Source organism: Mchenga conophoros, linkage group LG7 (genome assembly GCF_057382185.1).
Source record: "Mchenga conophoros isolate Kocher_MC1m ecotype Shallow Benthic linkage group LG7, M_conophoros_male_GT1.1, whole genome shotgun sequence".
Taxonomy (NCBI): Eukaryota; Metazoa; Chordata; class Actinopteri; order Cichliformes; family Cichlidae; genus Mchenga; species Mchenga conophoros.
Window position 1 is genome coordinate 43861502 of NC_140532.1, and position 24810 is coordinate 43886311.

The window sequence follows — 24810 nt, forward strand, 5'->3', positions numbered from 1 at the left end:
ATGGTTAAGGCGAGAGATTGCTATTCTGTCTTTTACATCGGTACAAAGGGAGGACTAAATGCCAAAAAAGACAAAAGTTTTTTTTTTAAATGACGCTTTACAACAGTTCAAGTATCTTTGTGTTTACGGGGAGAAGGGAATAACTGCGGCCGAGGCTCTGAAAAGAGACGGTCGATGACCTGGGCTACTTTGAGCTGGTTAACGAACGTAAGACTGAGTGCACAGACATAATCGATTGTCTGGACAATAAGAAATTCTAGATATGTTTTCCACAGGGAGCAGATACGGAAATAAAAGATGTAGCCATCCCAGGGCAGCAGAAACCTCCACACGCATCAAATAATGCAAAGCGCAGCAGTGGAATGACATCAGTCTTAGATGTAGCACAGCAGAAATGGGCAGCAGCATTGACCGTAAGGAGGTTTACGATCTACTTTGCCAGCAGTATCCGCATCTGAAACGATGGATGGAGAGTAGATTCCCTAAAAATTCTTTTCTGGAAGCACTGAAATACAGGAAGGAGACCTTTGGAAAGAGCCGACAGTCTTTTACTGAAATTCGCAGTGTTATGTTGCTGCTCGAACTCAGTTTGTCTCATAACTGGTTCCTTCATAAAGCAAGGCACAGGCTTTGTGCTATTTGACAACTTTGTCTTGACCAACGCCCACTTATTCGACTACTGGGTTAAATCAAACACACCTAACTGGTGTGAATTTTTAAACGTTACTGTGGTCTTTAACTTTGAAGACCAAGAATCAGACAGGAACAACCTCAGCGCTAAGGTGTTCATCGGCAACGATAAGTTAGATTATGTCATACTTAAGCTGGAAACAGAGAAAGTGCCGCCAGGGCTCCTTAAGAGATTTGGACATGTGCCTTCAGGCGGCGAGGCCTGTGTCGTCGGACGCCCAGGAGGAGGAGTGAAAAAAAAAAGAGTCCTACGTGCGTCGTCAGAGAGGCGAGAGAACGCTGAGAATAATGAAAATGTAGAAGACTGCGAGGAATTTTGCAGTCTTTGTGAAATCAATCAGCAGATCAAAAATGACCCGTATGGAAATATCTATGTCACCTACAACACTCTCATGTAGCTACCACGGCTCTTCCGGCTCCCCGGTTTTCGATGCCGACGGACGAGTGTTTGGTCTGCACAGTGGCGGGTTTTTCTATGGGTTTCCGAATCTTAGTGAGAATGTGATTGCGTACGCCTTTCCTCTGCTCACTATATTTGAAAACTATGTGGACAATCTGAAGAAAGACGAGTATGTGGAGGTGTTGGAAAGAGTTGAGGAGGAGGCAAAGGGAAATCCTCACCTAGAAAACATTATAGCCTCTGTTGTGGGGTCAAAGAAAGGCAAACCTGACGCATTGTTGCAGGAAGTTGAAAGTAAAACAGATTCTGAGGAGATCAGTGATGGCTGTGTAGAGACAGAATGATCGCAGTAGTTTGTTTGCCTGTTTTGTACAGACAAGTGTCGAACTCTTTTTTACAAATTTACAAATTACGAATTTACAAATTCTTAGTTTTCACTCGTTATCATTATTATTACGACAAAGGGTATGGGGCTCTTGACAACCATTTTCACTGTTGGTCGATAAATGTTACCATTTTTAGAAAAAACAAGGACAATTTGTTTTGCCCCTACATAGAGACTACACCCGAAAGTCTCTACATGCGTTCTTCTTCCCCACTCTCGCCAAGTGCGAGATAGGTGATTATTGGATCATTGGGCTTCTCCATCTGTATTGTAAGATCTTTACCTTACAATATAAAGCATCTGGAAATGACTTCTTGTGAAGTGGTGTTTTATATATAGAACTGAACTGAATCCAATTAATCGCCAAATTTAAACCCCCAAGTTAAGTGGCAACTTGTATTGCATCTCCCTTTCCTATGATCCATAATAGTTTGTAAATGACGTATCAAACACACCTTTCCTGTGACCCCGTGACTTTAGTAACATGTTTGGCTGTTAACATTTGCCAGGGGATTGAAGACGAATGCTAATTTTGACCTTTGGTCTTTCAAAGTCTCTCTGAATCAAAATATTGAAGTCCAAGTGGAGTCATGAGTTGTTGTTCACTTAAAGCAGGAATGCAATTAAGATATATCTGAACTGAGGGTTAAGTGAGTTCACACGAATGTACAAACGTATGCTTTTTCTTGACAGCATAATGTCATCCAATAATCTGCATTTGTTAGTTTGCATTTGCTCTTTTATTTGCACAATCGCATAGATGACACAACACAGTTTCCTGGGAGCCAAAGAAACACATTATTAGCCTAAACAGTCACTCAAGGTGCCCTATAGAACAGGGGCTGTATCCACAAAAAGCGATGTTCAAGTTTTCACAGTCACATGTAGATTTCAGATTTGGAATGATTTGGATGCATTGGATTTGTTTTATGAATACAGACCAAGACCTATAGAGTTAAACATTTAAACCATCATGTGTTCCAAAATGAAAGTTTGACATATTTATGGTTTAGCACAAAGGTCTACACAAAACCACACACACACACACACACACACACACACACACACACACACACACACACACACACACTCTGCTGTTAACTGTGATACCATCAATACTTGTGATCCAAGGTCCTTACTCTGATGCAGAACTGACATATTGACAGCAATATGGATCCATGTAAACATGGATCCATATTGCTGTCAATAACATCTGTTCATATCGGTCACAGGTTTGCTCCAACTTTAGCCTCATATTCTGTATGCTTGTTTACATAATGATATAGCTTATGAGTCTATAAAAGCACTGGGAAAGCAAAGGAATGTTTGCAAACTACATTAGGAGTCAATAAATGCCCTGTGACACTATGAGCACAGTGACACGGGGGTCAGATCAGACTCTGATTTGATGGATATTGCTTTTTTTCCCGCTCATACACAGTCTCATTTTAACTCTTGATCTTCATTTTCTTTGCAGTGTCTGTTTCCCCTGTCTTTCCTATCCGTTTCACCCCTGTGGGGCTAACCTGAGCTGGTCTGGGTTCACCTAGGATAGCAGCAACCAGGGCCTCTGGTGCAGTCACCACACTACCTGGAGACACAGGGCTGCGAGGACTGAGCGGGCTGATGGTGGGAGATGGCACGGCGTCGGGGGACATCAGCCGCTCCTTTTTAGAGCAGGGAGAGCGGCTTCGTGTCTGGCTCTCTTTGGAGCGAGGCCCGAGGCTGAGGCTCTGCAGAGAAGGGAGGGGATTAGATGAAAGAGCAGGAAGTGCAGGGCTGCGACTGCGCCGGTGACGGTGGTGGTGTTTGCCCGCTTTAGGGCTCGGGCTGCGGGAGTTTGGAGCCAGCAGAACAAGAGTGCTGTCATCTTCAGAGCTGACATCGGAGCTCTCGGAGCGACACACGGTGGGACTGTGAACTGGCATGTTGATCTGTTGAGGACAAGACGTATGTCGGCACAACGGTCAATATGCTTTACAAGTAAGTACAATAAGTGCAAGTGAATTAAAAATAATAATTAACTTAAAGATATCAGGCACTTCGTGTCTTTTGACAATCTGCATTTTCGAGCAGATTTTTAATGTTGTGGCCAGGTAAAGTGGGGGTAATTTCACTGCTTGCACAGTGGTAGCAGTTTAATCTCCATATTTTGACTCAGATAAATGAAAAGTAGCGGACATATTAAGAAGTTTTATGATAAAATATTCATGTTTTTCTCTTTGATAAGCCCAGCTGCCTTATTCATGCGTCCTGTTTTGTCAGTCAAACAGTTGGAAATTTGTCAGATATTACTTCACTCTCACAGAGGACAAACAGATCCTGGAAATATTCACATTTAGTGGATAGAATCGGATTTTTTTGCTATTATATTTGCATTTAAATGGCAAATATAATATACAGTTTACTTATATATACAGTATACACTAGCCATGCCATTTATACCTGTTCAACTGCTTATTGATGCAAATATCCAACTAGTCAATCATATGGTAGCAGCTCAGTGCATATAGACGTATAGATATGGTCAAGATGACCTGCTGAAGTTCAAACTGAACATCTGAACTAGGAGGAAAGGTGATTAAAGTTGGTTTGAACATGCTCGTTTCAGTATTTCTGAAACTGCTGATCTATTGGGATTATCCCACACAGCCAGTATGGACTGAAAAAGAGAAAATATCCATAGGAGAGCAACAATAATCCAAATATCCTCTGGTTATGACCAATGCATGTAAAAGATGATCACATATCAATAATGTGAGTGAAGTTGCCCCCCCCTTCTTCAAATCCAACAAAAGTGGTATCAAACGTTCGTGCTGGTTCGTGCTGCTATCATTTTAAAGATATTAATAAAAATTTCTAGAGGTCGTCAGAGGTCAACCAGCCCCCCCACATTAATGGAATCAAACAAAACTGGTATCATTCAACTGTGCTATGTTTGTGCTGGTTTGTGCTGCTGAAATTGTCGTTTGTGCTGCTTCCGTTTTAAAGATATTAACGAAAATGTAAAGGTCAAAAGGTCAACACAGAAAATTTCTTGAATATCTTTAAAATGATAGCAGCACAAACGAAAATCTTTGCAGCAGAAACCAAATTTTTGCAGCACAAACCAGCACAAATGTAGCACAAACGTTTGATACCACTTTTGTTGGATTTTTAGAAGGTGGGGGGGGGGCAACTTCACTCACATGTGCACAATATGTCAAACCTTGAAGCAGATGGGCTATGGCAGCAGAACACCACCCTGGGTGCCACTCCTGTCAGCTAAGAACAGGAAACTACGGCTATGTTTCATCAATCTTCAGCAACTGTGTGATTAACTGTGTGATCCTATAATGTCAATATGTACCCAGATTTCAGAGGAATGTTTTGCAGCACCTTGCCCTAACCCTGGTGCTAGGAAGACATACCTAATGAAGTGGCTGATGATTGTACCTGTGTACCTGGATCTGTTCTTGACTAACAGGAATGCATTTGCTTCACGTTGTTCTATAATTCGTGTTACCTGAATTGGTGATGACAATCCAACAATGCTGTTCATGTTATGACTGTAGTAACCCAGGATATATTCACAGTCATCTCTCGGCAAATCCTCCTCTGAGAATGTCACCTGTGGAGAGAAAACCAGACAGAGTATCTCTGAGTTCAGCTCAAAACATATTTGTGAATTTGGGCTAAGGCTCACCTGCGTTGCATGCTCCGCTTTGGCCCACACATACGCCTGATAATCTTTGTGATGTCTGAATCCAACCTGCAGGAAGATAATTGCAGGTGCTGACACTGTGGGAAATATGTGTAATAATTTATAAACTTAAGACTTACCTTGTATATTGCCACCCAGTCCCATGAGCTGCGCTGATAAGTTGATGCAACAGTGAATCTGACTGTAGCATCTGAGGCTTTGCACCATTCCTTGTTTACCTGCAGTTCCACCAGAGGCATATCCACCCTGAATGGGAACTAGGAGATAAGTTATAGATAGTTAGATAAAGCACAACCTAGCAATGTAACAACACAGAGATGTAATTATGGCATGCTTCATCTGAGGTCATATGATAATCATTGTCTCACATGTAGTGAAAACAGGGCAGAAACAGGTTTGTGGTCACTGATGGTGAAACTCATGTGACTGCGATACGCATGCTGTGTCACTTTAGTTGCCCCCCCCAACCACGAGGTCAGGCCACGCTGCAGTGCTGCATTGTGGGTAGGAACTGGTGAACCAGTGCGGCGAAGACGCCATAGGATGCGATCTGTCCAGGCAGGTTTCCTCTTTTTAGCACTGACAGAGAAACAGACACACGGTTATAAGCGGTGGAAACTTTGCTTTTAGACAATAAAATCAACAACCCTGTTTACACTTGGTTTTAAAATGCATTTCAGACATCTGAACACCAACTGGAGAGCTGATAATTCATCATCATTTATACTTGCTACTCCAACCCTAATGCTCACTTCTGTTTACGGCCAAGGTTGATAAGCTGAAGTTGAAAGAGCCCCTCAGTTATCACACACAATAGTTACAAAAATGTTCAGATCTGTTTCAAGAATAAATGCTGTTGTTCCCATTTGAAACAGAAATTCCATAAATAGTTACATAATTTCTGCAGGACAGCAACTTTACTGCAAAATGATACATACGCTCAGCTACCTTACTGTTATATAGAAGTCTAACCAGAATACAACCAGTTGAGTCCAGTCCCCCATTGCAAAGAGATCAGACTGATTCAGTTTGATTCTGTTGTGTTGTCAATCTGGTGACAAGTATTTGAAACCCTCCATCAATCTGTATGAGCCGGTCTGACTGGTTGACCGTGACAGTTTGGAGGCAGGTTGCCTCTGATCAGCTGATTTGTGTTATCACCTTGCAATTGAAACTGTTGTCCAGAGGTTAAAAGTGTTGCGTATTCAATCTTTGGACAATCAAATGGCAATCATTTACCAGATGGAACAATAATAATGCAATTACCAGGCAACCACCAATTTTTCCTATAGTCACAAGAAGGTTACAATCCTATTTCTATTCTGGTGTGACTGATTCATAATATGTGTCCGTGCTATTCCACCTGATGAGACTGAGTGGATGTCCTTCAAAGTCAAAGACGACTACACTGATGACACTTTGTGTTATGTCCTTATCAGAGAAACATCCTGACATATTAAAATTTAGGATCATAGTGTGTCTCCACTTGGGATCTGATTGCCCAAGATGCATTTTAAAACCAAGTGTAAACAGGGTCTAGATAGAGATGACTGAACCAACCTGGTATCGTAGGTATGAGTGCCTACATCAAACTTATAAGTAGGTGGGAATTTAAGTTGTCCCTCCATGAAGCCTTCCAGGATGAGCTCTGTGTTTTTAGCCATGTTGAGCTACAGAGTAGGGCAAACATTCCAGAATTATAATATTAGAAATAATTATTATTTAAACACAGGTTTTTGTGCTACAGCTCCCTCTGTTGGTTGTAGTGTCTGATTAAACAGGTGGCATGAAGCCTTCCAGAAAAATCCATCTGTCTCTGTGAATGTGTGAATGCTTTATTAAAATGCTGAAGGTGCCTCACCTGATCCCGCTCCCACAGAAGAGGCAGCTTATTGCTGTCAATGGCACATTTCACCACATGGATATCATAGTCTTCAATACGGAAATTTAAATCCCCAAACCAAAACACGACACTGGGAACAGAATAAAGAGGCCTTTACTTCAGGAAGAGAGCACAGATACAAAGAATAAAACAGTCAATTTACCACTGTAGTGCACTGTGCCTATGTAGATTCAATTTTAAAAAAATTAACATAAATACATATCATTATTAGCTAAATTAAGCGTGCATGCTAAGGGTTCAAGAGGTTCGATCAAAGCAGGAAACATTTTTTAACAAATATATGTGTGGGATTTGTTCATTGTTATAACTTAATAATAACATCACTTTGTATGGGTGTGCAAAGCTTTTTTCAGTTAATTAGACCTTTTATTAAAAAAAAGAAAAAGAAAAAAAAGAAAAGTCACCCACTCATGGTCTAGTACACCAGTAGCAGCCCCTCCTTCAAACTGCTGCTGCTGCAGGATGCTTTCAAAGTCTTCCATCCTCTGTTCCAGGTTCCTCATGTGAGCTGGCAGGTGACAGTTGAGGAAGCACACGGGGTGGCCGAACATGGTCATCCTTGCACTGACGCCGCCTTTATTCCCCTTAAAATGACAGGAAAGGGCGAAGCATGCAGCGTCAAAAGGACCTCTTATGCAGACAAGATTTAAAATTAAACAAACATCAGCGTATATCAACCAGATCTGTGCTCGGGAACAAGGTCGTGTTGTTTTTTTTCCCCAACACTCACAACACCAGAAAGCCAGACAGTCTGCTGCTGCTGCACTGACCTCAAAGAGAAGGAGACTGCACCAGCAGCAGCCAGGGGTGATGCTGACATCAACATGCACAGGAAGGTCACACACTGACATATGCACCCAGGCATGCATGCACCTGCTGGCAGGAGGGAGCACACACACACTATATCTTCCCTTGCTACCCCCAGTGACATGAGCCCACTTCAACTTTTGCAACATCATGAATCTCAGCTGGTTTCAAAGCAGCACTCTGTAATGTGTAGCACGTACCCAGTATCCCCCAAGTCCTGTGCGTGTACTCTGTGTCTGCACACCTCTGAGAAATGGAAGGTGGCAGAATTTAGAGAAAACCAGCAGCAGCACTCCCTGCATTCGCTGGGACGCCACCTGAACACATGAGATGGATGAAAAATAATATATCCATAGCAAAAGAAACTTCAATTCTAATGGCACTAAAGGTTATGAAGGACAACAGATTTCACTCCTTACTGACCAAAACATATCCAAAAGGGCTGAGTGTGTCCATGCAAAGCTCACTCCACTGGTCTGAGAAAAGAACATCCTTCAGTCTTTTGTTTATCATGGAGTTGACTTCTTGGAGTCTGGATGGTGCCAGAAAGTAGAGAAATGTCAAAATGAAAATAATAATACTAAAAAAAAGGACAGTGATGGGTAACAGGAGGGGAAGAATCAAAATGAACACAGATGACTGAGTGGGCATTCACGGCTGTCTCTTTGGCACCGCTGAGCGGTGCAGAATTACTTGCTTACCCGATGATAAACATGTCAATGTTCCCATCGGAGACATTTGGTCCAAAGAGAGAAGTGATGTCATCTGGCGGCACAGCTGATCCCACGTTCCATGTGATGATGTACACCCTTTGAAAGGACAGAAACAGTGGAAAAATTGCATGAGTTCTATAGTTTAAGGTAAACAAGGACGTAATCCATGCTGTAATCCTCAGAGAAAGAGCTTTCATCAGGGTTTCTGTGTACAGAAAAAAAGATAAGCACAATTAAGCACCTCTGCATCCCTTGATGATGACTAAGTATTCTGCCTGCCTGTGTGTCTGTGTGTGTGTGTGTGTGTGTGTGTGTGTGTGTGTGTGTGTGTGCATGTGTGATTGTGGATGAGTTATGGCAAAGATAAAAAGAAAGTATGGAGCTAATCATCCTTTGAATTACCAGTTTGATTATTTTGTGCTGAAATATCCAAAATAATTAATTAAGACTCCATCTAACCATCAGTTTCTTTGGTTTGTGATTTTCCTCGGTTAACAGAAACAGTGAGAACCACTGATTCACTTTGCTTTAACGTGAGATCAAGAAAAAGAAACACATCCTGTTTTTCGAACCGCTGGAACCAGCAAGTATTTGGCATTTTTTCCCCAGAAAAAAAAATATTTGAGGTTAAATGGACTCAGTGAATCAGCTTTACACATTTACATTTTGCTTGTCATTATTTGGATATGCAATTTCTGCACTGACAAAATGGTTTTATTAGCACAGACACACGTTCGGGGTCAAATAATTTATGTAAATAGACATCCTGTTGTTAGTTACAGTGCTTATTTACAGAAATAAAAGCACATCATTAGAGTTAATATTCTGCTCTGCCGATAGCCATTTATTCATAATTTAAAGTGTGCAGATATGATTTGTTGTGAGCTACATTACACCAAAAAAAAAAAAAAAAAAAAAAACAGGGAAAAAAAGTGCCTTTGGATGAATTTGAGAGCTGTTAAACTTGGTGTCATCTAAACAGCCTTTGACATCATTTTTTCATTCAGTCCAAAAGATCCAAATATCTCAACATTATTAGACCTTTTTCTTACAAATGTGCCCAACAAATATTAACAAATATTCATCTGTTGCAGAATTTTGTAATTATAACGTGCCATTGCTTGTTTAAGAAACTTAAAATCACCCAAGCTCAAACTGCATTATGTTTTTAAAAGGCGTTTTAAGACATCTGAAGCACAACCTTTAGTTTTACATGTACAATAGTGCTGTGCGATAATGCAAATTTTGACATCGATCTGACTTAACTTAAACATAAACAATCACAAAGAAAGAACAATACAGTATCCACATCTGAACCAAAGAGTAAAACAGTGAAATGTGGATTATTAAATATTAGGTCTCTCTCCTCCAAGTCTCTGTTAGTACATGACTTAATAATTGATCAACAAATTGATTTACTCTGCCTTACAGAAACCTGGTTGCAGCAGGATGATTATGTTAGTTTAAATGAATCAACACCCCCGAGTCATTCTAACTACCAGAAATCTCGAAGCACAGGCCGAGGGGGCGGTGTGGCAGCAATTTTTCACACCAGCCTATTAATTAATGAAAGACCAAGACAGACTTTTAATTCATTTGAAAGCCTGATGCTTAACATTGTCCACCCCAGCTGTGAAACTCAGAAACCAGTCTTACTTGTTATCATCTATCGTCCACCTGGGCCTTACACAGAGTTTCTGTCTGATTTCTCAGACTTTATATCTAATTTAGTTCTGAGCTCAGATAAAATAATTATTGTGGGTGATTTTAACATCCATGTAGATGCTAAAAATGACAGCCTCAACATGGCATTTAATCTGTTATTAGACTCAATTGGTTTCTCTCAAAATGTAAAAGAACCCACCCACCACTTTAATCACACTCTAGATCTTGTTTTAACATATGGCATCGAACCTGAACATTTAACAGTGTTTCCTGAAAACCCTCTCCTGTCTGATCATTTCCTGATAACATTTACTTTTACAATAATTGATTACACAGCGGTGAAGAGTAGACTTTATCAAAGTAGATGTCTTTCTGAAAGCACTGTAACTAAGTTTAAGAATATAATCCACCCACTGTTATCATCTCCAATGCCCTGTACCAACACAGAGCAAAGCAGCTATCTGAACGCTACCCCAACAGAGGTCGATTATCTTGTTAATAATTTCACCTCCTCACTACGTACGACTCTGGATACTGTAGCTCCTGTGAAAACTAAGGTCTCTAATCAGAAGTACCTGACTCCGTGGTATAATTCTGAAACACGTACCCTAAAGCAGATGACTCGTAATCTGGAGAGGAAATGGCGTGTCACAAATCTAGAGGATCATCATTTAGCCTGGAGAAATAGTTTGCTGCTTTATAAGAAAGCCCTCCGCAAAGCCAGAACATCTTACTATTCATCACTGATTGAAGAAAATAAGAACAACCCTAGGTTTCTCTTCAGCACTGTAGCCAGGCTGACAAAAAGTCAGAGCTCTTTTGAGCCAACCATCCCTTTAACGTTAACTAGTAATGACTTCATGAACTTCTTCACAAATAAAATTTTTATCATTAGAGAAAAAATTACCAATAATCATCCCACAGATGTAATATCATCTACAGCTACTCTTAGTACCATTGATATTAAGTTAGACTCTTTTTCTCCAATTGATCTTTCTGAGTTAACTTCAATAATTACTTCCTCCAAACCATCAACGTGTCTTTTAGACCCCATTCCTACAAAACTGCTCAAAGAAGTCCTGCCATTAATTAATTCTTCGATCTTAAATATGATCAACCTATCTCTAATAATCGGCTATGTACCACAGGCCTTCAAGCTGGCTGTAGTTAAACCTTTACTCAAAAAGCCATCTCTAGACCCAGCAGTCTTAGCTAATTATAGGCCAATCTCCAACCTTCCTTTCATATCAAAAATCCTTGAAAGAGTAGTTGTCAAACAGCTAACAGATCATCTGCAGAGGAATGGTTTATTTGAAGAGTTTCAGTCAGGTTTCAGAGCTCAGCACAGCACAGAAACAGCTTTAGTGAAGGTTACAAATGATCTTCTTATGGCCTCTGACAGTGGACTCATCTCTGTGCTTGTCCTGCTAGACCTCAGTGCAGCGTTCGATACTGTTGATCATAATATCCTATTAGAGCGATTAGAACATGCTGTAGGTATTACAAGTACTGCGCTGCAGTGGTTTGTATCATATCTATCTAATAGACTCCAATTCGTGCATGTAAATGGAGAGTCCTCTTCACACACTGAGGTTAATTATGGAGTTCCACAGGGTTCAGTGCTAGGACCAATTCTGTTTACATTATACATGCTTCCCTTAGGCAGTATCATTAGAAGACATAGCATACATTTTCACTGCTATGCAGATGACACCCAGCTCTATCTGTCCATGAAGCCAGATAACACACACCAATTAGTTAAACTGCAGGAATGTCTTAAAGACATAAAGACCTGGATGGCCGCTAACTTTCTGCTTCTTAATTCAGATAAAACTGAGGTTATTGTACTCGGCCCTGAAAATCTTAGAAATATGGTATCTAATCAGATTCTTACTCTGGATGGCATTACCTTGGCCTCCAGTAACGCGGTGAGGAACCTTGGAGTCATTTTTGACCAGGACATGTCCTTCAACGCACATATTAAACAAATATGTAAGACTGCTTTCTTCCATTTGCGCAACATCTCTAAAATTAGAAATATCCTGTCTCAGAGTGACGCTGAAAAACTAGTTCATGCATTTATTACTTCCAGGCTGGACTACTGTAATTCATTATTATCAGGATGTCCAAAAAACTCACTGAAAAGCCTTCAGCTAATCCAAAATGCTGCAGCAAGAGTCCTGACAGGGACTAGAAAGAGAGAGCATATTTCTCCTGTTTTGGCTTCCCTTCATTGGCTTCCTGTTAAATCCAGAATTGAATTCAAAATCCTGCTCCTCACATACAAGGTCTTAAATAATCAGGCCCCATCTTATCTTAATGACCTTGTAGTACCATATCACCCTATTAGAGCGCTCCGCTCTCGCTCTGCAGGCCTACTTGTTGTTCCTAGAGTATTTAAAAGTAGAATGGGAGGGAGAGCCTTCAGTTTTCAGGCCCCTCTTCTGTGGAACCAGCTTCCAGTTTGGATTCGGGAGACAGACACTATCTCTACTTTTAAGATTAGGCTTAAAACTTTCCTTTTTTCTAAAGCATATAGTTAGGGCTGGACCAGGTGACCCTGAATCCTCCCTTTGTTATGCTGCAATAGATGTAGGCTGCCGGGGGATTCCCATGATGCATTGAGTTTTTCCTTTCCAGTCACCTTTCTCACTCACTATGTATTAATAGACCTCTCTGCATTGAATCATATCTGTTATTAACCTCTGTCTCTCTTCCACAGCATGTCTTTATCCTGTCTTCCTTCTCTCACCCCAACCGGTCGCAGCAGATGGCCGCCCCTCCCTGAGCCTGGTTCTGCCGGAGGTTTCTTCCTGTTAAAAGGGAGTTTTTCCTTCCCACTGTCGCCAAAGTGCTTGCTCATAGGGGGTCATATGATTGTTGGGTTTTTCTCTGTATCTATGAAGCGCCTTGAGGCGACTTTTGTTGTGATTTGGCGCTATATAAATAAAATTGAATTGAATTGAATTGAATTCCAGAAAAATACAGGTGCAGTATTGCAGATACCAGTCCTGATACTTTTGACTTGTAAGGGTAGCTTAAGTAGGGAGATCAGTGTGTCCTCATTTATAATATAAATTATCATCAACCCATAAATTCTAAACACATTTTAATGAAAACTAAATCATTGTGATTTTTTTTTCACAATAATGAGTTAACACATCAAAACAGTGTTTTCAGCATTTCATGTATTTTGAAACTGTTTGGATTTTTTTGACCTGGAATGTAATTGTGGCTTTCTCTAAAGCACTCTAGGTCACCTTCTGTCCATTATTATTATTATTATTATTATTATTATTATTATCAATGGATCCATTTGTTTATAGAACCAATTCTGCTGCTGTAATCTGTAAAGCTTTGAAATCCATTCACCCCCCCAAAAGTGTCAACCACACCTGACGGTATGGATGCTTATCTTGTAAAGCTTGCAGCTGATTTTAATCCTGAGCTTATTAATTACATTTTTCCAATCTGAGTCTGTAGACTAATGTTGTTACTAAAATATGGAAAGCAGCCTGTGTTCTCCTCTTATATAAGACTGGGCACCAATTATTGCCAGTGATATATAAACTTTATACCCTGCCAAATTTCAAGAGTCTGAAATAAACACTCACCTGAAACAATATTTGTCTGACTTAAGTCCTAAGTCAAACTAGGTCTGTTCTCAAATTGGGTTTTAGTACCATAATAGCCAGTGTTTTGGTAACAAATGATATTATTAATTCCCTAAGTAGGACAGAGCATTGTGCTGCTATGTTTTTTTCTGATCTTTCAAATGCATTAGGTTCTGCTTACAATGAGTTGCTGTTAGGCAGATTCAGTGATACTGGTTTGAGTTACAGGGCTTCACTTTATATAGAACACAGTGCCAAACCAAGTTTCCTAAAGAACAGAATACCCCAAGGTTTAGTTTTGGGTCCTGTTTTATTTTCTATTTTTAATTGAGAACATTGGGAAGAATATGCCTCAAGCTAAAGAGCTAACGTGAACCTTTATGCAGATGACACCATCATTTCCTCTTTAGTCATTACGGTGATTTAGGCTGTTTGTGAGTTTCAAACAAGTGATGACTTTTAGGAATTGCGGGCATCACTGAAAGGTTATAATTCATTCACATGCCTAAAAAAACTGAGCTCATGTTGGTTTCTAGAAATCGCTTTCAAATCTTAGACAATGTCGGTCTTTCAACCATAGGAGAGAAGTATTTGGTTGGATGCCAACTTTCCTTTAGTGCTGAATATTAAGCACTTGGCGAAAAAGCTGAAAGTCAGGCTTGGTTTTTATTATTGAAATAGGGCCTGTATTAATTGATCAATTAAGAAAACATTTGCATAGGCTACACTCTTAAATGTACTTGGTTATGGTGACATTATTTACATGCATGCTGCCACCTCTGCACTTCATTTTTTACATGATGTGTAGTATTTACACTTTATTGTCTGGTACACATCACTGTGTACTTTATAATCTGCTTCCCTGGCCTTCGTTAACCCAAAGGAGACAACCATAATTTATGTACAAAGCCATACTGGGTAAATTCCCTTCTTATCTGTGTAAACTCCTAACCCCTTTAAACAGCTGCTATGATTTGCGTTTCTCTTAGTGGCTCCTTTTTAGGGTACTCAGGATTTTTCTGAACTTGGTAGAACAGTATAGGATACAACAGTATCCCGTTTTGCACCTTGGTCTTGGAATAACCTTCAGAGGACAATTAAGCTGAAAGCTTTTATCTCCCTGGGAGACTTCAGAGCACTCATATATGTTCTTCTGTAACCAAAGACTGCAACTGCTATTCATAAACTGAACTTGATATTTTGTATTGCGTTACTTATTGACTTTGACTTGCTTTACTTTGTATAACATGTAAGCATTGATTTTATAATTTCTAATTTTATAATGGTGTGCCTCCTCAGCCAGGTCTCCTTGTTGAAAAAGATGTATTAATCTCAAGGGACCTTCTAATTAAATAAAGGTTAAATAAATAAATAAACACAACAGAAGTGCCTCTGGGAAATCTACCAACACAATGTGGCCGTGTCACTCTGTCAGTTCAAAAAGCTTTTAGTGAAATTTGCTGCTGTGATTTATGTGATGTGGTCTGGCACACATCAGCTCTCTTATCAGCCCTGACTGAAGGACAGCATCTGTAGCTGTGCTTCAACACAAAATGGGCAAACAGCCACACACATTGTTTCTCTCACCTGAAGTCATTGTTCTCTCCTCCTGGCTTCTCAGACTGAAGCTGGCTCTGTGCTGAGCTTCCAGGTGAGGGGGTCTTCTGGGGCTGAGGGCTGAGGCTGGGCTTGAAGCTTAGGCTGGAGGGCAGGTGAGGTGATGGCTGGCGAGGAGGGGGGGGAGGGGGAGGAGGGGATGGTGGTGGTGGTGGTGGAGGAAGGCAGGGGGTGGGGTTCAGGTAAGGCTGGGGGCAATGGGGAGAATGAGGACTGTGAGGAGGCAATGAAGAATCTGTTGGGGAGTGTAGGAGTATGTTTGTACTCTGAGGTCCTGGGATGCAAATAGGGATCAAATCTATCTCGTTGGATGGCTCCACTGAAATTCTGGTTTGCCTTGGTTTATTTCCAAGAGCAGTTGGCCTTGGTCGGCTTATGCATGCCAGTGTTACTGGAGTGGACGCAGGCTTCGTCTGCCCTGACTGCATCTGCTCAGTCCCCCTTTTTGGCATAACGACCACCTGCATGGGATTCAATCCAGACGTTTTCTTGAGCTTTTCCGACTGGCTGCTTAGAGGTGCTTCCTGTGTTTGGAGTTGTGGAGGTAAATCCAGACCAGCTCCAATTAATGAACAGTTTCCAGGCTGTACTTTATGGCCACAAGGGTCCGTGCCAACTTGTTTCTGCGGCAGGCGATCCATCAACCTGTAACATCGTGTTTATGACATTTTTCTTAATGGTGTTTAAAGGAAAAAGAAATCACAGTGATTCTACTTGCAGAATGTAAAAAAGGCACAAAATTGCAACATTGCTTGTCAGCACACAATTGGAAGAGCAAAAGAAGTGCCTGCAGTGAGTGGAAAATGAGAAAGAGTATTACATTATTTTGAGTACCTGTCCACATCATCCTCCCTTGGCATCACTGATGATGTTATCATGACTAGGCAACTGGGCTAAGGAACTAACTTTAGGCCTGCTGCGTCCTGGATTACACCCTAGCTGCTAAGCACAGTTAATTAGCCCCTGACCCTCTTACAAAGCAAAAGAAAAGATTGTTAGTAGTTATTTAGATAAGGAATAGGGCTGTAATGTGCTTTTAGAGCACACTGCTTTTTGTAATCTCTCACTTTAACATTTGAGTTCAGTCAGAAGGGAAGCAAAGGGGATCGGACACAGCTGCAGATAATGAAGCACATCAGGCAATGTCAACAGATGCTGTGGGTCACAAGCGTAGGTGTCAGTTCCGCTTGAATATTCAGGAGGAGACACATTAACCTGGGGTACGTGTTAGTCCCCTAGGAAATTTGAAGCATTGTACACTTCATTTCCTGCATTCTGGTAATTTTAATGCTCCAATTTGTTTCTTTCTGTTTAGAAATGTCAAAACTAACCCCACAAATAACAATTTACAACAGCCTCCTGGAATATAATGCAGTGAGTCTTTCAGGCTTTTTGTCTCAATTTTGTATACATATATATATATATATATATATATATATATATATATATATATATATATATATATATATTCATATATATATATATGCATAGATAGATATGAGCTCATCTCTGGTGAGTGGACACATATAGGCTGATTTACTCTCCTGCACTCCACTCCTTTGTTTCTGCCTGGATGTTGATGCTTAACAAGTTGACAGTTTGTGCCTTTTCTTTGGAGTAAAGTAAATGCACACCTCTTATTTTTTCACAGATTCACTAATAAATCCACATTCAAAACTTCCTGCACATTTTATACAATCGTTTTTTTCTTGGCTATGTTATTGAGACTTACCGAAAATAACAAATGACACAAACTTAAGGTTATTTAATAAACTAACAACATTTTTAATGTCCTAACATTAAACCTCATCCTCATCATTTCTTTCTGTGCTCCGGCAAATTATCAGAAGTCAAGCTTTGCAGCTTCTGACTGACATCAAAACAGGGTGTGTGTTCGTGGGCTTAGTGGGATTAATTACATTTAGGAGAAAAGATCCAGTGTTGTGAGCTTTGGATATTGCAGGGATAAATAATATTTCCAGAGTAAAAGAATGAAGCATTGCTGAAAAAAAAAAAGATTTTAGAAGCATTTTCTCTGATTTTATTTATGGAGTCAAATGTGTTCAACCCTAAAATCTACACCTGTGGTTACATGAAAGAGGATGCCTGACATAAGAAGGACAGGTGCCTCCCTCCATTTTGTTTAAAGTCCTTCCACTCATAAATTATACACCTCTGTTAATAATGAATGACGTTCAAATGAGGACATCTTTGTAACTGAGAAATTCACGTGATCACAGCAATAACCCGTGAAACAGAGCTGTGAGTAATAGCGATCACACAGGTTTGAAGTCAAGAGGAAACTTTTGGAGCTTAAAACCCGGTGCCGGTGGGCCTTTCACATATGCACCCCCCCATGAGGCTGCAAGTCTGAATGACAGCTCCGTTTTAAACAAAGGTAAGAGACTTATAGAAAACAACAACAACAAAAAACGCAGTTTTACAGGTGCAACCAAGACAAACACAAAGACAGCGGCTGTTTCTCCCCTCACACTGACGCTGTGAGGGGAGAAAATTACCTTTCATGCGTTGTTATATTTCCAAGGTGAACGAAAAGGTGAGCTCACACATTCATCAGTCCTCTTCTTCTTCTTTTCTTTTTCTCGCACACTTATGAACGTGAGCTGGCTGTCACAGAGTAAAATCGATGATGTCCGGAGACAGTCTCGTCCGGTCTGCAGGGCTGATGCGACCCGTCGGTACTGTGGATCGTCTTGTCACGGTGCAGCCTGCGCCGCCGCCGGGCTGTCAGGACAGAAAACGGTCACGGTTGATGCGCCCGGACTCTTGCATGTTGATGCCTGTGCCGTTATACAGCAGTTGATTATACCTCATCCTACTTACTATCGCTGCCTCTGGCTACCTCGCGCAGTTCGCCGGTGCAGCTGTGCACTTTGTAGTCAGCATCCCGCCTGCACCTCCTGCACAGCAGTCTTACACCGACCCAGCGCCTCTCTTTCCCTCTCTGTCTTCCCAGCACACAACCTCTCCTTCTCTCTCTCCATCACACATACACCCTAGATAAAAGCATGAACACCAGGGGGTGGGCAGAGCAGGACAGGCAAAACAAAATTCAGCTGCCAAAGTGCAGCCGGCCAGAAATAACTGAGCATCTGTCCTATCACTGACGCATTAATCTGACATTAGTGCGTCACTGATAGCACGAATTGATCCATATGTCAATATTTAAATTTCACTTTGGGCACTGGCAGCTGGTAATATTATGTACATCACAACAATCCATTAAACGAACAAAATAATAAGCGTTAATAGCAACTGATGGTGTTTATGCCGAGCTTTTTTGTCGAGCCTATCAAGAAACAGAATTTTGATGTATAATGTTTGTGACTTTGCATTTTTTTTAACGTTTGTATTATATTCCTTAATACACACAAGCTTGCGCAGTAAACAACTGCAAAAAGCAACCGTGTCTCAACAGAAAACATATTACCTCAAAAGTACTGTTATTACTGTTTGGGCCAGTAGTAGGGCCAGTCTATACAGTGACAATGCATTCAAACCAAACTGACTACATACAACATTTTCTCTAAAAGAGCATTTAATAAAGCCTTTAATTTTGATTCTTTGCAAGGTATGAAAATTACTCTATAGATTTTGCTGGACTGCATTTAAATGCACATCAGAAAAACTCTTGTGAACATACAAGAGATTCCAGAAAATAAAGTGTGAGGCATCATAAGAAACATAACAGCAAGAAAAAGGGAACATTTGTGATCAGGAGTTTACATCCACGCAGCATGAGCATGAATGTCATGGTAATTTGGGGCTTTTAATGATTTCTTTGTACTGTTCTTTTTCCTGGATGGAAAAAGACTCTAAAAATCAAGAATTGGGTGCACAAGTTTGACTTAATTTTATATTTTTTCTGATCCACACAGATTTAAATATATACCCCACTAATATTTCGTACAGGGATTCTCAGCAAGCTGCTAAGCTTAAGCTTAACAAGCTTCTGCCACAGTTCTGGCTGGATATTTCATCACTCTTCTTGGCAGAACTGGTAGAGTTCATTTACATTAGTTGGTTTCCTTGACTGGACCCGGCTTTTAAGCATAGTCAACAAATTTTCAATAGGGTTGAGATCAGGGCTGTGGGAAAGCCGCTCCAGAAGCTTAGTATAAGCCTGCGTTATCCATTCAAAAACCTGTTTTGATGTGTTTGGGATCACTGTGCTGTTGGAACCATCAACTGTTCAATGATCCACCTGCTGATTTGAGGTGAAGGTGAAAAATTTGGAGGTTGTTCTTCTCCTTCAATATTCCATCCACTTTGTGCAACGTACCAGTACGACTGGCAGCAGAACAGCCTCAGAGCATTATGCTAACACCACCATGCTTAAAAGCTGGTAAGTGTGGAAGCTTTACCTTTACTCCAAACACACCCGTTGTCACTGTAGTCAAATAGCTCTATCTCGGTCTTGTCTGATAATACATTTTCTTCTTCATAAGGCATTTGCCTTGTCCATGTGGGGATCTGCAGACTTCAGTCAAGCTTGAAGGTGTTGATTTTGGAGCAGGGGCTTCTGTCTTGGTCAGCATCCTCTATCTCCATGGCGATGTAAAACACCCTTCAGTGTGGATAGTGATGCTGGTTTTCTCAGCAGTTTCCAGTTTATGGCTTGGCAGGCAGGCTGAGCCTCAGAGGTTCCTGGATTGTTCCTGAAAATGCTGACCAACTTCCTCTCATCTTCTTCCAGATCTATGCAAAGTGGTGACATATCAGAATAACTCGTATTTGTATACAGTTGTTTGAACTGATGATCTTGGAACCTGCAGTTGCTTAGAAATGGCTCAGAAAAACCTTCCTAACTTGTGCAAATTGGCAATTCTCCATCTTTAGACTTTCTCAATATTCTGAGTATTGATCCTATCAAATAAATCCTTTATGCTGCCAGACAAACTACCAGTCGTAGTCAATCATGATCACTAATGAGAAATTAACAGGCCTTGGACTTGTCAAGTTTAAAGACATTGTTGATCATTTGTGGCTTAGGGACAATCCAGAATAAATTCAAACTTGTGTACCCAATTCTGTTTTTTGAAGTTTGTAAAGATGTAGGCTGTACAATCATTCCCTTTCATGGCCCTAAAGTATATATATTAAGTTCTGATCACAAATTTTAAAGGTGAGATAGTCAGAGTTGCAGACAGCCCACGTCTTTTAAACTCCACGCCCCATGTCAAGGCAAATTGTAAACTGTTCATTAAAGTATCCAGCACACCACCAGCTGCTGGAGAAAATGGCATCAGGGAAATGCTTTAGTACCATTTTTATCAATATAACAGTAGGGGGTACAACGCATATAATGGAACTAATATTTATTAAATGGATCTGTAGTGCTTACACTCTCTGGCCCTTAACAGCATCATCATAAAAGTTGTTCCCAGAATCTCCCTGTGACTGTGGGATTAATACACATGTGTAATCTCACTGGAATGTACTGATCCAAAGCGCCAGCTGTCCACTGAGAGCACAGACACCCACAAGCCCCTGCTAACACACACAAACCAATATGAATACTACACATTTGGCACATTCAAGTGATACATGAGCCAGATGTGATCGGAGGCGAGATGTAAATATTTAGTTGAAAAAAAGCACACAACATTGTCCCTTTTGACATCAGCTTTCTGTAATGTGTGTAATATTTGTAAAAACTGTAATCACAGCAACTCCCGAAGTTTCTGAGTCTATGGCCGCTTCTTGGTTTTAACCAGGCCTTTTTCCACCAGACAGCGGTAAAACTCCTGGATATATGTGTACACGCATTTCCAGTCGGGCTCGTTCATCCGGACTAAGTCATCGGCATCCAGCAGAGGGGGGCAGCCTGCCAACCTCCTGCAGAAAGTGCAAATGTCAGTGAAAAATGACTTGAGAGAAACAATGTAAGTGTAAAGTTACTTTGTTATTTATAATTCAAAGCTCGAGTTTTTGCAGATAGGACATATAAGGAAGGAGAGCTCACTCCGCAGTGTTGAAAGCCAGCTGGAAGTTTTCCTTGGGCTTGTTGGGGTTGAGGATGGAGTACTCGAAAGCGTCAGGGAAGAAGCGGTGCACCAGGGCGCAAAAGGCAATGCCGTCTTTCCAGCTGGAGGAGAAGTTCTGAATGTCCACCCCCTGTTTCATACCAGAGCGGGATAAGTTTAGAGGGAAAAGTGGCAGCAAGAGGGACATAAGAGTCAGGGCTATGTGTAGCTCCACGGGGCAATAATTCATAGACAGAGTGAGGTAGGGCATATTTACCTCATATGGCTCTGTTTTGGCCCTGCACCAGTCCAGAAGCATCTGTTTGACATTCTTAGCGTTGGGTGCCGCAGCAGGAGGAGCAGCAGCAGCAGAACTGGCCTTGCTGAGGAGAGGAAACAAAGACACAAAAGTATGGGTCACCTCATCTTTTCACATGGCAAATGCTTTGAGCATTTTCCCGCTCATTGAGCTGAAGCATAATGTCTATATCAAAGAAGCAGATGATTGTTCTTTAATCCCCTTTTTGCAAAAATGTTCATCTACACCGCCTCGCATGTGACTCACCTGCCTCCTGTCCTGTTAAAGGGAGTAGCTGCTGATGGAGATGGCTGGCTGCTTGGTTCTAAAATGATGAAGAGAATTAAAGTGTCAAAATTATTAAAACTGAAGTGCAGGATGATGCATTAACAGACATTAGGGGGTTCACAGTTACTGTTTATTGGCGGCTGCTGGTTCATGGATGCCCTTCCTATGCTAACGGTCCCGCCTGTCGTTCCCGCTTTGCTCAGACCTTGCTGTCTTAGGTTTTGCTGCCTTAACCCTCGCTCCTGCTCCCGTTTTTCTGATGATAGGCAATTTAAAGAAAGAAAAAGGAAAGCAAAGGACCAAATGAGTCATGATTATAGCACTTCCCCTCACTATTTGACAGAGCTGTCAAAGTTTTCCTGAGATTTCACCTCTTTTTTTCTTCAGGAGATCCCTTAATGCAGAACGGATCATCCGTCTCTCTTCAAAATCTGAGGTGTTGTCGAGCTAAAAAGATAATTACAGGTACAGAAACAATATAAAGAAAAAATATTATAAACCACCTTGTAATCCGGTCTTTCAGAATATTTTTATATGACTGCAGGCATGTCTTGTAAATCTAGGCAAAACTGAGGTTACTTGGTCCTAAGTAATGTCATTACTTTGGCTTCCAGTAACACTGTGAGGAATCTTGGAGTCGTTTTTCTGACCAGGATATGTATTCAGCGCGCACATTAAACAAATATGTAGGACTGCTTTTTGTCATCTGTGCAATAATCCAGAGCGATGCTGAAAAACTAGCCCACACATTTGTTACCTCTCAGCTGGACTACTGTGATTCATTATTATCAGACTGTTTTGAAAGCTCCTTAAAAAGCCTTCAATTAATCCAAAGTGTTGCAGTTATTCTCTCAGGAGAGAGAGGGAGATCATATTTAATATTTTGCCCATATTAGCTTCTCATCATTGGCCCAGATTTAAACTAGAAATAAAAGAACTACTAAAAGAATTATTGAACTGAATTTAAAACCATTCTCCGCACATATAAGTGTTTTTGTGGTTCCCAAAAAAGATCATTGTTATGTCAACTGGTAACATGTGATTTAATTAAATTAAGTTAACAACTCAGATCAACCCAACAGATTTAAGTTACAGTTTAAGTTTAAGTTATACAATAAGTGAAACTTAGCATTGTCACTTAACAAAAAAAAAAAAAAAAAAAAAAAAAAGAAATAAGTTAACGAAACAGGTTTTAATTTCAACTTGAATTGAAAGTTGATAGAAATCCCCCCAAAATTTACTAAACTAAAGCAGAAAACTGAGTGAGAATCATTTAAAACATTGCATTACATCAAATACAGTGTAGAGTTTCTAAAAGTAGAGTGGAAGGCAGAGACTTCAGCTATCAGGCCCCTCGCCTGTGGAACCAGCTCCCAGTTTGGATTCAGGAGACAGACACCTTTTCTAGTTTTAAGATGAGGATCACAACAAGCTTATAATGGCAAGCTGGATCAGGTGATCCTTAATTATGTCATAGTTATGCTGCTATAGCCTCAGGATGTTGACTTCCCATGATGAGCACTGAGCGTTTCTTTTCCGCTCACCCGTTTTCATTCTCCTTGTGTTTATTCGCCGCTGCTTTATGTCATTAAAATTGACCTTCTCGTTCCCATAGTTTGTGTTTTGTCCTGTCTCCCTTTCCTTTCCTTTCCTTTCAACACCCAGCTGGTCATGTCTCTTTGATACTGTAAGACATTTATCTTATAATATAAAGCATCTCGAGGTGACTGTTGTTGTGATTTGGTGCTGTATCAATAAAACTGAATTTAAATGTCAGAAATTACACAGTTTAGAACACACAGGATGGCAAAATGGAAACGAAACAACAATTATCTCACTGCTTTTTCTTTGCATAGATGTGATATGGATAATTTGATTGGCTGAAGCCACCTATAACTCACTCACCATCTTGTTGAGAACATCTTCATCCTCAATAGCAGCCAGTTCTTCGCTGGTTAGCGATGATTTGCCATCAGTTTTTGACTCCATGTCTGACAGGTGAACCTGGCTGTATGATAACAGAGCTGTCCTAACACATACTGACATAATTCTTGACTTTCTGGGTTTTTTAGTTGTTGTTTTTTTAGCAACAACTTCGCCTTAATAATCCAAAGTTAATCACTGACACAGGATTAAAAATACTTGAATTATTTCTGACCAACCAGGCCAGATAGTTCTCACTGTTTACAGTAAAATTAAAGCACAGGTTTTACAGATAGATCTGAAGAATTCGTCTGCATGCAGTCAGTAATTTTAATACAAACTACTCTGTGAGCCTTTGCCGACACAGAAGGACGTCTCAGTTTATCGCAGCAGATGCCTGACTACGGCACAGAGGTGGGAAAAACACGTACAAATATAGTAATGTAGCAAGCATTACTAAAAGAATCTGATAACAGCGTGCAACTATGTGCTGAGACACTGGAAAAATCTAGTACTCATTGACACAACATGGGAAGCACAAAGAAACAAGACTGTGAAAATTAGACTCAGATTAGGGGTTGGCAGCTGCTGAGGTTTGGTGTGACTCACCTGTTTCAGGGTGCGTTTTGTGGTGATCTTTAGGAGTCAGCACGCCTTGCTCCTCTCCCTGCTCCTCCTTTAAAGTTCTCTGGGGAGCTGTGGGAGCTCAGCCCTGCATCACACCTCACACTGCAGCGCTTCGTAAGGATGCATGTTTGGAGAGAGAGTGCAGATTGCTTACACGAACCACCCAAAAAGGGATGAAAGAGGAGGAGGA

General features: G+C 40.7%; 2 protein-coding genes and 1 pseudogene across 5 annotated transcripts; 1 reads left to right on the top strand and 2 right to left on the bottom strand.

Annotated features, from left to right (window-relative positions):
• Positions 1-1434, top strand: LOC146570790 (serine protease FAM111A-like; annotated as a pseudogene).
• Positions 1435-2192: 758 nt separating this feature from the next.
• Positions 2193-18202, bottom strand: inpp5ja (inositol polyphosphate-5-phosphatase Ja). Of its 3 annotated transcripts, XM_085279458.1 has the most exons (13): positions 18065-18202; positions 15468-16142; positions 8590-8697; positions 8312-8420; positions 8089-8205; positions 7490-7665; positions 7040-7151; positions 6739-6848; positions 5547-5757; positions 5298-5435; positions 5161-5226; positions 4981-5085; positions 2193-3409 (listed from the first exon to the last, which is right to left on the bottom strand). In XM_085279458.1, exons 1-13 carry the CDS (start codon positions 18070-18072, stop codon positions 2924-2926), a joined length of 2421 nt encoding a protein of 806 aa, XP_085135584.1. In that variant the 5' UTR covers positions 18073-18202; the 3' UTR covers positions 2193-2923. The 3 variants fall into 3 exon arrangements, with proteins under 3 accessions (XP_085135584.1, XP_085135582.1, XP_085135583.1); XM_085279456.1 differs by having other exon boundaries at positions 4981-5226; XM_085279457.1 differs by having other exon boundaries at positions 4981-5226; positions 18017-18155.
• smtna (smoothelin a) lies at positions 18109-24810 on the bottom strand. 2 transcript variants are annotated; one of them, XM_085279460.1, is made up of 8 exons: positions 24603-24810; positions 23976-24074; positions 22442-22517; positions 22198-22326; positions 22050-22107; positions 21762-21867; positions 21484-21635; positions 18109-21356 (listed from the first exon to the last, which is right to left on the bottom strand). In XM_085279460.1, exons 2-8 carry the CDS (start codon positions 24057-24059, stop codon positions 21209-21211), a joined length of 753 nt encoding a protein of 250 aa, XP_085135586.1. In that variant the 5' UTR covers positions 24060-24074; positions 24603-24810; the 3' UTR covers positions 18109-21208. The 2 variants fall into 2 exon arrangements, with proteins under 2 accessions (XP_085135586.1, XP_085135585.1); XM_085279459.1 differs by having other exon boundaries at positions 23976-24078; positions 24603-24806.

Excerpts from the sequence above, each read along its gene's own strand:
- inpp5ja (XM_085279456.1), bottom strand. Across the intron at positions 7,152-7,489 it reads ACTGGTGTACTAGACCATGA|TGTCGTGTTTTGGTTTGGGG; the intron begins GTGGGTGACTTT and ends TTCTGTTCCCAG. Across the intron at positions 3,410-4,980 it reads GATTGTCATCACCAATTCAG|ATCAACATGCCAGTTCACAG; the intron begins GTAACACGAATT and ends TGTCCTCAACAG.
- smtna (XM_085279460.1), bottom strand. The coding sequence starts at position 24,059 with ATGGAGTCAAAAACTGATGGCAAATCATCGCTAACCAGCGAAGAACTG. Across the intron at positions 21,868-22,049 it reads TTTAACAGGACAGGAGGCAG|CAAGGCCAGTTCTGCTGCTG; the intron begins GTGAGTCACATG and ends TCCTCTCCTCAG. Across the intron at positions 21,636-21,761 it reads CCAAAACAGAGCCATATGAG|GGGGTGGACATTCAGAACTT; the intron begins GTAAATATGCCC and ends GGTATGAAACAG.